This window comes from Varanus komodoensis, unplaced genomic scaffold (assembly GCF_004798865.1).
Source record: "Varanus komodoensis strain SLA01 unplaced genomic scaffold, ASM479886v1 scaffold39, whole genome shotgun sequence".
In the NCBI taxonomy this organism is placed as follows: Eukaryota; Metazoa; Chordata; class Lepidosauria; order Squamata; family Varanidae; genus Varanus; species Varanus komodoensis.
In genome coordinates, this window is record NW_025335922.1 from 5492385 (window position 1) to 5504969 (window position 12585).

The window sequence follows — 12585 nt, forward strand, 5'->3', positions numbered from 1 at the left end:
AGTTTGCTTTCTCTTAAGACCTTATTAATCTTAAGAGAAGATTAATTTCTTCTAATAACTTTATTTATACATTTAAGAGAAAATTTATACATAAATTTTAAGTATATGACACAAATATTCTTTTAGCTCCATAAGAAAGATTCAAAGTTGTTCAGTTTTTTAGCCCTTGAATCTGCAGTAAATTCCTTTGAAGAAAGAAATGTTTTAGGAAAGAGAAATCAAATGTATAAGATGGGGGATAATTTGCTCAAAAATAGAATGTATGAAAAAAATCTCTGAGTTGTAGTTGATCACAAGCTGAGTAAGAGTCAGCAGTGTGATGTGGCTGCAAAAAAGAAGAAAATGCAATTTTAGGTTGCATCAGTAAAAGCCTGGTTTGTAAATCATGTAAAATAACAGTTCTAGTTTATTCAGTGCTAGTGAGACCTGTTCTCGACATCACACTTTAACAACCTTTCAGATAAATTGGAATCAGTTCAGAGGTAGGCAGTCTAGAGGACTAAAAACTTAGTCCTACAAGGAAAGATTGAAGGCATAGGGTATGTTTGCTTCTGAGACAAGAAGACTGAACAGCACTTTCCAAGTACCTAAACGGATGTCACACAAGAGAGTCTGCAATCTACTCTCTATTAGCTAGGACTTTAGAACGGAAAACCTCAGGCTTAAGTTACAGGAAGACAGGTTCCAGTTGAATGTCAGAATAAACTTCCCAGCAGTCAGCTAATGGAACCAGCTGCCAGGGAAATGGTGGGTTCTAGCTGCTGGAGGTATTCAGGAAAGACTTGACAGCTACCTGTCAGCGATGCTTTGACCTAGATTCCTGCCCGAAGCGAGGGTTGAACTTAATGACCAAAATAGATCCCTCCAGTTCTTTGATTCTAAGCACTCAGATTGCCTCTTACATGTGAACAAACTCTCAGCAGAATGTGGTGTCAAGTGAACAGCAATGCAAGAATAAGAATGTTTATTGTAACCTCTACTCTCCAGAAGGAGAGTCAGCATATAACAACACTAAATAAATTCAGTCATGAAACTAATAATGAAATAAGAAATTAAATCAGTAATTTAAGATTTGTGAATGCGTCTAACTATGGCTAATTTTTATTTTCTAAGTGATAAGACACTCATAATGTTTTGTTAAAGAATTTTAACAAAAATGTTCTCTCTCATCATCACAACCACATTTGCAGATTTTAAAGTCAGTGTTCTACTTTCCATTAACTAAAGAAATGTTACATTGGCAGCATCCTCAACAAGCCTTTCTTTATTTTGCTAAGTTAACAGAAGGTAGTGTTCTCAGTTGTATCTTTCTCGTCACCTTAAGTCAAATTTTAAGTATATGACACAAATTTTAGTCCACTCAAGGTTGATTTCAGTAAGCAATGTGTAAAGATTGCCACTGGTTAAGTGTTTGTACAGCAAGGCCAAACTACAAATGGTACAGAAGATTAGTGATTTTTTAAAAATTCTACTTTTAAAGCAGACTGGGTGTTGCCTGAATCCCCCACCCACCCACCCAGCTAAAAGCTTAGGCATGGTTCTTTAGGACAATAAAGAAGTTAGGAAAAAGGGCTAACTTCTCCAACTACCGGTACAAATTGCAGAGATCATTTTAAAATTCAAATTAAAAAAATCAGGAGAGTCTGACCAGTTTGCACAATCATTGTAGGCTAAACAAGTCACAGTGCTAGGCAATTCGTGCAATCAGCTGCATCCATTACAGCTTGCACTTGGGTAGCATGGCTTGATGAGAGGTAAGAACACAACAGCAGCCCAGGAGTAATCTGAGAGTAGTTTATCCCTCAAATAAGCCATGACATGCTGTTCAAACAGCATGGGGTGGGGTGGGGGGATTATGCAACTCACACCCAGCATGTGCAGGTTGTTCAGCCTACAGTGATCATGCAAAACAGGGCAACAGATCTTCTACACCATGTGTAGTTTGGCCTCAAGTTAATTCTTCAAAAGATTTTGACAATTAAAAAACAAAAACAAATTACAAAATCAGAGTAAGTAAATTGCCCTGCCGCATCATACTAACATTTTCTCTGGCCCAGCTTCCCAAAGCAACCCACCAGATGCTCCTGGGAAACCAACGAGCAGGACATGAAGGTAACTCCTTCCCCTGCTGTGGCTTCCAAACTGGTTCCCACAAAATATTGGCATGAAAATCTATCAACAGAACCACAGTTTTGTTTTGACAGGTTTTAAAATACAGTTCCAGAAGATTTTTTTTAACTTGACACAAGGTATGTTACCTGGCTGCTTTTTGTGTTTCTTCTGGGAGACCTTCCTCTTTGACAAGTTCTTCAAAATTAACAATATCTTCAAGATCAGGAACAAACCTAGAAATATTAGGTTCATTCATAATTGTACATCATGGCATGCATACAAGAACTTATCTCTGCATTTCTTAAATAGTTTTATTTCTCTCATGTTTTATCACACACATTCTAACATTTTACATGTCTACCAGAGGTCTAATTCCCAACTCCCACATTCTTAGGCTAGCTTCAGTTTGCTTGAGCCAGCATACAAATACCTTAAAATAGCTTTTTAGCCTAGCTTAAATCAACCAGCTGCAACAATAATGCAGGAGTGGCAGAAAAAAGCATAAAACAGGGGATGAAAGTCATTGAAATTACCCAACTGCAGAAAGACAGTTTTGTAAAAAATATGTAAGATGGCAATAAGCAGTAGAATTATTTTATTTCTGCAGAACCAGCAATTATACCCTAGATTTTTAACCTGCTGAATTTCATACTGAATCTGTAACTTTCTTCCAGAAGTGATGTATAAAGAACAAAGCAGATTTCAAACCAACTCAAATGCCAAGTTGATTATAAAGATAGCAAGACAAGGAAAACTCTGTTTCTGTGTTCCTACTGTACTTTGTGCCATCCAGTACAAGTCCTGCTATAATAGTAAAGCACACTGCAAGGAAAAAAATAAAAGTAAAAGAGACTACAAAGACTATACAGTAACCTCAACAGGCAAGCTGAGGTATATCTTGAGCGTACCTAATTGCACTGCTGCAGCAGTGAAGTCCACCAGACCTTATCATCCGTACATAGCCCATAGCATTTCCTTTAAAAATAAATACAGTAAATAAGAAATGTATGCATCAAAGCAATATTAGAAAAGTGACTGGTATTTAGACAAATAAAACCTGCTGGGCACATCTAATAAAGCTGAATTTCTTCCAACTATTTAATTGAATTAATTATACTATATAATTTCTAAGTATCATTTTTGTTACATGCTATCATCTATAGCTTATGGTTTTAATATGTTTTAATTGGTATATCTTACATTGTTTTAAAATATCCTCTTCTGAACCACCCAGCCTTGGCTGTTGGGCAGTATAGCAATTAAATAAACGAATTGTGAATGTATGAATTAATGGCCTGTCCTTCACAGTCCTGCTTAGCTCATGTAATCTCAACGTTGTGGCTTCCTTTATAGAATAGAACAACTCCCTTTTACCCAAGCCATCTTATGTTTCTTAAACAACCACCAAACTGTCCCACATGGCAAACCACTTTTGAAGGACTTCCCAAAGTAGTCTTGATATGACATCCAAAAAAGTAAATAAAATCAGTAGGCATGCCCAACATCTAAAACAGTTCTTTCAATTTTAGTCTCAAAACAGCATTACATGATATAAATTATACATGATTATAATATGTTTCAATACAGTAATATACTATATAGCATCTACTTTCATACCTATCTGGCTTATTAGTTGCCTGAATTGGTCAAGGTAACTTTGTCCATCAGGTGTAATTCCAAGTTTTCTGATCCCCCTGTTGAATTTCTCTGCTCTCTCAAAGGGATACTAGATTATTTTGATATACATTAAGAAAAAAGAAGAAACAATATAACCAACTTATATTTTGAGAAGAAATTTTAAATGCAAACATAGTCCAAACACCTATAATGGCATCTGAATGCTATGTTTGAAATACTTTTTGAAGTGCCATCTTGTTAATACAGTTTTGATAAACTCCTGCATTCTGAACATACTAACAGCCCCAGTTAATAGGGGTTTTATTTCCCCTATATACTTCCCAAGTATAATCCCATTTTCCTAATAATGCAGTCAGAACTGATAAGGCCTTTTGTAATGTAAGCTTAGAATAATTAAAATAGAAATAGATTTAATTATTCCTAGAATAAGATTTAACGGAAGAGGTGTGAGCATCCCAGCTCTCCAACAGCTGGACAGGCTAGAGTTCTCAAGCCAGAATCAAGCTAATCAGGATTATAAGGAAAGAAAAGGCTAAATCTATTTAAGTTTTACATACAACATACCTTGTGATCATTTTGATCTTTAACTTCCCTAAAGAATCGGATATCTTTGATCAGCCTGGATTTGATGTGTTCATCATACATGAACTGGCTAAAGATATAAAATTTCTTTCTCAAAAACTGGTATGTGAAATTTACCTGAAGAAAAGTATTAAAATACAATAAACGTCACTACTGAAGAAGTAATAGTATTTTCATGCTTCCTATTTGCATAGAGACTTGCATATATATATATACACACACACATATATATTCTGTCCAACAATGCTGAAATGTTCCTACAGCATACTATTAAAAGCAAATTCATACATTAGTGTTCTGATATGACCACTGCTTAGACATGGTAAGGTCTTGTTCTTGTCTAAGAACAAGAATTACATGACATGGATGGATGTCCTTCCAAGTCCTTCCTGATGCAATGAGAGCCAGTGTGGTGTAGTGGTTAAGAGTGTGGGACTGGGACTCAGACGATCTGGGTTTGAGTCCCCACTCAGCCATGGAGCCAACTGGGTGACTTTGGGCCAGTCACAGACTCTCAACCCAACCTACCTCACAAGGTTGTTGTTGTGGGGATAAGATGGAAGAGGAGAATGACATAAGCTGCCTTGAGTGCTTTGTAGGAAAAAAGGCAGGATATAAACCCAAAAATTAATTAATTAATTAATGGAGGGTCCACCATAACTTGAACCCTTGTATCAGTTAGCCCCAACATGTAGCACCACCCAACTTAAAATGAACCAATTTGCTTATAATGTAATTGTCCTACTGAAGACAAAGTGTGTTGTCAAGCTGGCTTCTCCGCACTTCTGTAGAAAAAAGAATAAGCAGAAACATGTCGATGGTGAGTCAAAAATGGCTCACGATCATGGTCAGGAGATTATTTGGTGCTGCTAGATGGGATGAAAGATAGCAGAGGGAGGGCAGCAAGCCCTCCATGGTTTACTGCCAAGGTAGGTTGGTGTGACATGCGAATGCACACAATGTGTATCTTTGGTCTTATGATTAAGACACTTTCCTCTGATAGCTTCTTCTATATTTTTCACAGTACAGTTTAAATAAAGTAAATAAATGCTAGAACTCAGATATTGTTCTACAAAACATTGAGTAATACTTACTGTTGTGTTCATTATTCCTGTGCCATGTGTTCGAATTGAATTAGCAATGTGCCGGATATTTATGGTGTTCAAATGCTTATTATTGCTGATTCTCTCAATGAAGATCTACAATGAAACAATTGCTGTATCATTATATCTACAGAATGGAACTCAGCCAGTAATGGGAATATTTCAGGTGCATATTCCCCCACTTCCCAGCCTCACCTGATTATTGAGATTGTAGAGGTATCGGGATACAAATACATGAATATTCCTCATGATTTCCAGAACATCAAGACCCTGCAACAACAACGTCAGACAATTAACCACCACCACATCTAGAAATAATCCAATTAATATAGTTTGAAACTTTTACAACAATATAAAGACAATACAAATGGAGGGCATCTTTTATTGCTTTCTTTCCTGATGGAACTCCAGACAGAGCACATGGAGTTCCGATATAGTTCTCCCATCCAGACATTAATGAGACTTGCTTAGTGTTAGCACAGTTGCTGCTATCATGTTTCCTTCGAACAGGGTAAAGAATCTGTGGCATCCCAAATTAGTTGGATGAAGTTTACATTTTTCAGTAGACATCTACAGAACTACAGTGTAGGAGTTCTGATGTACTGAACTCCAGGGAAAGTCATAATATTTTGAAAACATTTTTTAAAATACAGAAAGATCCAATTTGAAAACCAGCATAAACATGATGTACCTGTTCTAAAGTCTGACTAGGAAGATGTGCTTCTGTCATAGTTAAGCCATAGCGCTGAGTTGCTAAATTTCTCATTTCACTGTATGTGGCCCAATCATGTAGAGCTACTGTGGTGAGATTGTAGAAAGTCTTATCCAGGTAATGTGTCACATGGGCTGTAAAAAGAAAAAAAACTGATTTCACTATAAATAATTGGAGAACAGGGAACAGAACAAGTCTATCTACAAATAACACAGGCCATCTAGAATTTAGTAATCTTCGAAATGCTTTGTAATCTGGAGTTAAACCAGACAGACTGAGAATGGACCACCCCCCAAAAAATGGTAACAGAAACAGGAATGGATCTTACAGTTTCTGAATTTACAGAAAAAGTATGTTGATATAACAGTTAAGTACAGCCTACCTTTGATATCTATGAAACGATTAAAAAAGCGAATCGGGTTCAAAGAAAAGAAGTGGGCAAGATCCTTCATTCCAACTTTGAATGGATTTCTGTCATCTAATTTTAAGTGTGTATGCACAGAGAGCCGCAGATCCTTTTCTATTTCTTTGCATAATTTGTCCAGAAGGTGCTGCTCAAAACAAAAGTCATAACAAACACTATTTTCATAGAGTCGGACACATCCTTTTTCAAAGGAGACTTGTTTCTATGTAGAAATTATGTTATCTTACAAAAGGTGAAATGGACGCCAACTTGCTTTCTTTCTCTGATGTGGGACTGTTAGATAACTTTTATTCATAAACAGGATGAATGTGTGAGCTATTATAAATGCTGTACATATTACTTAAGGTAAAATTTTACGCTGTTGTCCCAAGAGTCTATCTGTTGACCAAATATTTGTATACTGTTTAAAATGGGAAAAGTATATTATGCATGTTAATTTTCTATGGTATCACTGTCTAAAAATTAAATTCTGTCAAACCATAAGGAGAAAACCAGGAATAATATATTATAATATGCAGTTTATATTATAAGTCTTACATGTGCATAAGACTATATAAAGAAATTCCCATTTCTTTAAAATAACTCAGAAAAATAAGAAGAAAGCAGAGAGGTATGAATTTGGAGTGACAAATGTATTTGTATGTAATTGTGATTTTTATGGTAGTAGAAATTTACATGTAAAACTAAAAGTACTACATTTGGGAAACTGCTCTATAATTCATAATTTAGGAATCAGTAACCAGCTGTCACAATGCTACTGCCATGAAACTTGAGACTTTAGATAACAGTAGATATGCAATTCACATGATTCATTCAGTTCCTATCAATCCCTACTCCTCTTTCTCCTACAATTCTGCATGGACTTGATTGGCCTTCTGATCAATACTAAGCTGCATTTCTTTCCCACTGCATAAGCCCAATGAGAAATACAATTGATCACATCTAGTAAGAGCCTGTGTATTTAATATTAGTAATTTCATCCCAATATTTAATCCTAGTAATACTAGGATTTACTAGTAGTAATCTGTAATATTTTGTATGTTTTTCTCCCTAAAATCTACATAATAAGAATCACTGTTTTTTTATTTACAGCAATGGCTACCAGCCTGATGTATATGCCTGCTCACAAAAATCCTCAATAGCAGATTTTGATAGATATTCCTAACAGCTTTTATATAAATAAAATACAATACTTTCATGATTACCTTATTTAAAACATCCATGATTTCTTTGTCATAGCTTTCCAGAAGAATCTCATGGGATTCCAAGTGCCTTGAGTGCATCATAGCTGGTACGCAATCCCGCAAAGCACTAAACATGTACTGTAAATGAGGTTTCAAATTAACCAAGAATCCAAGCAACAGTATAGGCTAACAGATATCTAAAGCCAACATGAGATCCTGAGCATGCTGAACAGTAATGAATCACTAGACTATATTCAGATTAATACCAAACCAAGGTTCAGCCTTTGCCAACCCAATATCCTCCAGATTATAATTCTCAGAATTTCTGATCATTATCCATGTTGGCTGGTAGGTAAAGTCTAAAACATCCAAAGGGCACCAAGTAGGAGAAAGGATCAGCCTCAGTAAAACTTGGACTGGCATGCTCTGCTCCTCTCTAGTCTTCCTCCAATGTGACTGCAAGATCAGAAATCTTAGCTTCTATTTTAGATTAGCTTCAGTTCAGTGTATTAGACCATGCTTACATTTTATTATGGTTAATGGAAGCAAACCAACCTTGTAATGCATGGTCTGAAGTTGACATGCTTCAATCAACCATAGTTTGGCTGTGTTTGGATAACACAGCAAGCAACAGTTAATCTAAAACAGGTGAAAAACTCTGAGCGCCTTCCCACAGCTGCAAAGGCATGGAAGGGACATATGTGCAAGCCCCAGGTCCATTACAGCTTATTTTAGAAACACTAGGGCTATAATTTGCTTAAGTCCAAACAAGAGCTAAGTCTGTGCTTGGAAGACTTTTAAAGAAAGACCTCTGAACACATTGGTCTGGTTAAATCATCATTTAAAAAAAAAAGGTCAGAGATGGGGAATCTCTGGCTCAAAGGTATAATGAGACCTAGAAGTGACAATACCCATGTGCAATGGAAGGAAGAGTCTTATGTGCAGTCAGCCATTGATTGTACATAAATGTTTCTTTCCTGTGGCACAGAAGCAATGGTACTAGGAGAAGAAATGTGTGCATATTTCTGAGTAGATGTGTAAAGTGCTAGTGTTTGGGATGCTTTGCAAAAATACAACTGAGTGATTCTTTCCTGTTTACTCCTGAGTAGACTGGTAACAATGAAATGGAGGGGGGATTTACAGCCCAATATTTTCACATATTTCCTGTGTCCACCACAACCATGAGTATGGGGGACACTGAGAGCTTTTCCATCATGGAGTTCAGCTCCCAGGCTGTAAAAGGCTGGTCACTGTTGTTTTAGATGGTCACAGATGAGCATCAGCCTTTCCTGCTCTCCCTTCACTTTCTTTTTCCTTCACAAGCTTTTACTTTGGAAGACACAGGTCTATATATATAAAAATGCTAGGAACTGTGATTTGTTCTTACTAAAGTTTATTAACAAATCATGATATTAAACTATGCTTTCACATACTTGAACTTGTTTCTGAAAAATATTTCAGATTATTTTTTACTTACATGTAACCTAGCAGCATCTACTGCATTTTCGTACACATCATCCAAATAAATTGGAAATACAGTTCTGTGCCAGTACAAGAAGCAGCAGTCACATTGTGCTTGGACACTAGATAAGAAATTAATAGGGTAAAAAAGCAAACATTCACAATTTATGTGGTATTGGAAAGAAAGACAAATAAGTGAATCCTAGATCAATTAAAGCCAGAAGTTGCAAAAATGACAAAACTGAAGCTGTGGAACTTGGGACACATCATGAGAAGGCAAGACTCACTGGAGAAGACAATAATACTAGGGAAAGTAGATGGCAATAAAAAAACAGATATGACTCAGTTCCATAAAGGAAGCCAAGGCTTCAGCTTACAAGAGCTGAGAAGGGCTGTTAAGAACAGGACATTTGAGAGGGCAGCCATTCATGGAGTCATCATAAGCAGGACATGACTTGACCGCATGTAACACCAACGAAGTTGACGTCGAACAGTCATTTGACTTTCGAACAATAGAAAATTCTCAAGTTACTAAATCTGCATATCTAAAAGCTACATTTCATACCAAATCACAAAATCCTAATTATGGCACGGAATGAGAGAACCAGTGTGGTGAAGAGGTTAAAAGTGCAGGACAAGATTGTTGTTGCTGTTGCGAGGATAAGATTGAGAGGAGAAAGAAAATTAGGTAAGCTGTCTTGAGTTCCTCGCAAGGAACAAAGGCAGGATATAAATATAATACATAATGAACATTCTGCAAAAGTCAACAAGGCTCCATGCAGAGATATAAAAGCTCAGGGGAAAAACCTGTAAAAATCAAGGAGAGAGAAAAAAAGTGGGGTTTTTCATTTCTTTTCCCAGCAAGAACTTTAGATTCAATTTTGTATTATGAGAGATTTCCTTTCAAAATAATAAACATATTATTTAATGGGCAGCTTGCTCATAAAATTACATTTGGTACATTAAAGTTAAATAATAATACATCTAATAATAATACATCTTTAGCACACTCTCAGTGGTCCATATTGCAAAACTACCCTGTTTTCCCATTATCCTTCTGCAGTCTTACTTACCGTTCCCTAAGTTCACTGATTAAGGCTAACTTTTTCATAACTACTTGAAGAGGAAGGAGCTCTTCATCTTTAAACGTTTTCTGAAAGATAGGAAGAAATAAAACAGACATGGAGGAATATCAGTTCAATATTGCATCACACTGTTACCACTAGAGTGTATACAGAAATCACTGTTGCACTTACCATTTGTGTGCCCACACTGAGGGCAAGGGAAATAACAAGTTGTCTCTGTTTTGTGCTAGGGCCATTGAGAGTATTCTCAGCCAATACAAGAGCAGAAAGTACATCAAGGCGCTGTTCACTGTACTTTTTGTCAGAAATTACTCTTTTCTTGATTGAAAAGATAAAAAAAAGAATTTGCATTTATAAGACTGCATTAATTGCATTTATAAGACTGCCAGAATTATTTGCCCCCAGAACTCAGGTATGAACAATTTAATGCCAACGAACCCAATTTATTAACTATAAATTACAAAAAATGATCTCCAATCTAACTCCCTCTCCCTCGTTGCAGCTTAAGTAGTCATCACATTCTTGCTGTCCTGAAGTCACTTAGACCTTGTGACTTTCAAAAGACTAGTGGGCATAGCTGACCAGAGACTCTTCCTTTATGAGGCCTTTTCAAATGACTGGGAACTCTGCCAGATCAAAGATTCACTTTAATTTCAAAACAGCTTGAGTGAGACAAATCCCCAGTGAATAAGCTCAATGCTTCCTCTTCTGAATTCATTCTCTTTTGATGCTCATTCATCCATGCACTATTATTTTAAAATCTCACTTTACAGTTGAGGTGACTAATTTATTTGGTCTTTCTTTTCGATTTTAGATTAGTTAACAACAAAAGAAATCAGTATGTGAACTTGTCTGACATTTCATACATGTTCAGATAAGCATAAACCATAGTTTATTATTTCACCTGAATGCAGTCCATAGATATCTTAGACTGCTAAGACTTCTACTGATTGCATTCAAATGGAATGCTAATTTAGTGCTATGTGAGTAAGCCTCCAGTTTGTGAGCTTCCCCCTCCCTTCTGACATATCTTCAGGGAGACTGAAAATGCTCAGCCGAGTTCAAAAACAGTGTGAAGTTGGCTTGTTTCAGTAAGGCAGCTAACTAAGACTAACCAGTTTGTCCTGGATCAGAGACAACACTAAAATGCAGTTAACTGAAAAAGAGAAAGAACCAAAAGCTTTGGATGTTCTCAAAGTTTCACTGGAGGAGGAAGAGGAGGACATTAGCCTGAGACTCTTTCATTCAGGCTGTGATCATATGACATGACAAGCTACCATGGTAAAAATTCATAATGGGTTGATAATTATACAAACAATCCAGCCAAAGGGTTGGGTTATTATCCAAACAATAACCAATGGGTTCTTTATTATACCAACAATCAGGCTCACTGTACGTTGTTCAGCCCCTCACTCCCCTTCAGTTGCCCCAGAGTTATCCCAGGGGACGACAAAGCAGGACCCACTCTTCCACCATTAACTTGATGTGGTTTCATGTCCTTTTGTTCCTTTTAACATTTTTATGGAGATCTCAAAATGTGATCTCTCATTTGCAGTTAGTGACAGACCCCTCAAAGTGCACAAGTGGAAAACAATCAACTTCTTTTTTAAAAAATCACACCACAAATATATACAATTCTGTCTTTCTGTCTTCAGCCGCACAGATCCAAAATGGCATGACTTGTCTGGGTAATATCCAAGTGTAGCAGGCAGCTCTCATGGGGACTGACCAAGAAAAGCTGCTAAGGACTTTATTTTTTGTTTTGGTTTTGGTTTATCTGGGCTGCTGTCAAAAGCTAAGCTGTCAAGAGAAACCACAGTCACAAGTGATTTTTGCTCATGAGAATGGGGTGGGCACTAGATCGCCCCCTTCACAGCGAGACTTCAATGAGTATTTTTCAACCAGTCTCCTCTGCAGGTCCTCTCACTTTGTCCCACTATCCTCAGATTCTATGTGCTGCAGAAAGTGGGAAGCTGTGAGCCATCCTCCTTTATGGGAACACAGAGGTTTGACAGCAAGCTGTCATAACTCCAAGTTGTTTTAAGAGAGGGCTTTGGCAGGACTCCTGATGCTCTTTTCCCACAGGGAGATATTCAAAACTGATGGCAACAGAAAGCCACAACGAGCAAGAAGTGCTTGCTATTGCAGTGGGAGGCACAGAGCGAGTCACTCCACCATGCCAGTTGTGCATTGGTGGGGCACTGGACACTGGTAGTGTCCTAGATGTTTTTGGCAAGGGAGGGGATTTTGTCATTGTCGCTAGGCAGCTCACTAGCTGGTACTT

The 12585-nt window shown here is 37.0% G+C and overlaps 1 protein-coding gene across 1 annotated transcript in view; it reads right to left on the reverse strand.

The window, feature by feature from the left end:
- WASHC4 (WASH complex subunit 4) overlaps positions 1-12585 on the reverse strand; it is a 45417-nt gene that overhangs the window by 7251 nt on the left and 25581 nt on the right. Inside the window, exons 17-28 of the mRNA XM_044441015.1 lie at positions 10473-10619; positions 10290-10369; positions 9233-9338; positions 7777-7893; positions 6530-6698; positions 6127-6281; positions 5631-5705; positions 5427-5531; positions 4315-4449; positions 3730-3838; positions 3021-3087; positions 2259-2345 (exon numbers count right to left, since the gene is read on the reverse strand). Of these exons, the coding sequence (XP_044296950.1) occupies positions 2259-2345; positions 3021-3087; positions 3730-3838; positions 4315-4449; positions 5427-5531; positions 5631-5705; positions 6127-6281; positions 6530-6698; positions 7777-7893; positions 9233-9338; positions 10290-10369; positions 10473-10619 (1352 nt within the window). The remainder of the gene's footprint in view (positions 1-2258; positions 2346-3020; positions 3088-3729; positions 3839-4314; positions 4450-5426; positions 5532-5630; positions 5706-6126; positions 6282-6529; positions 6699-7776; positions 7894-9232; positions 9339-10289; positions 10370-10472; positions 10620-12585) is intronic.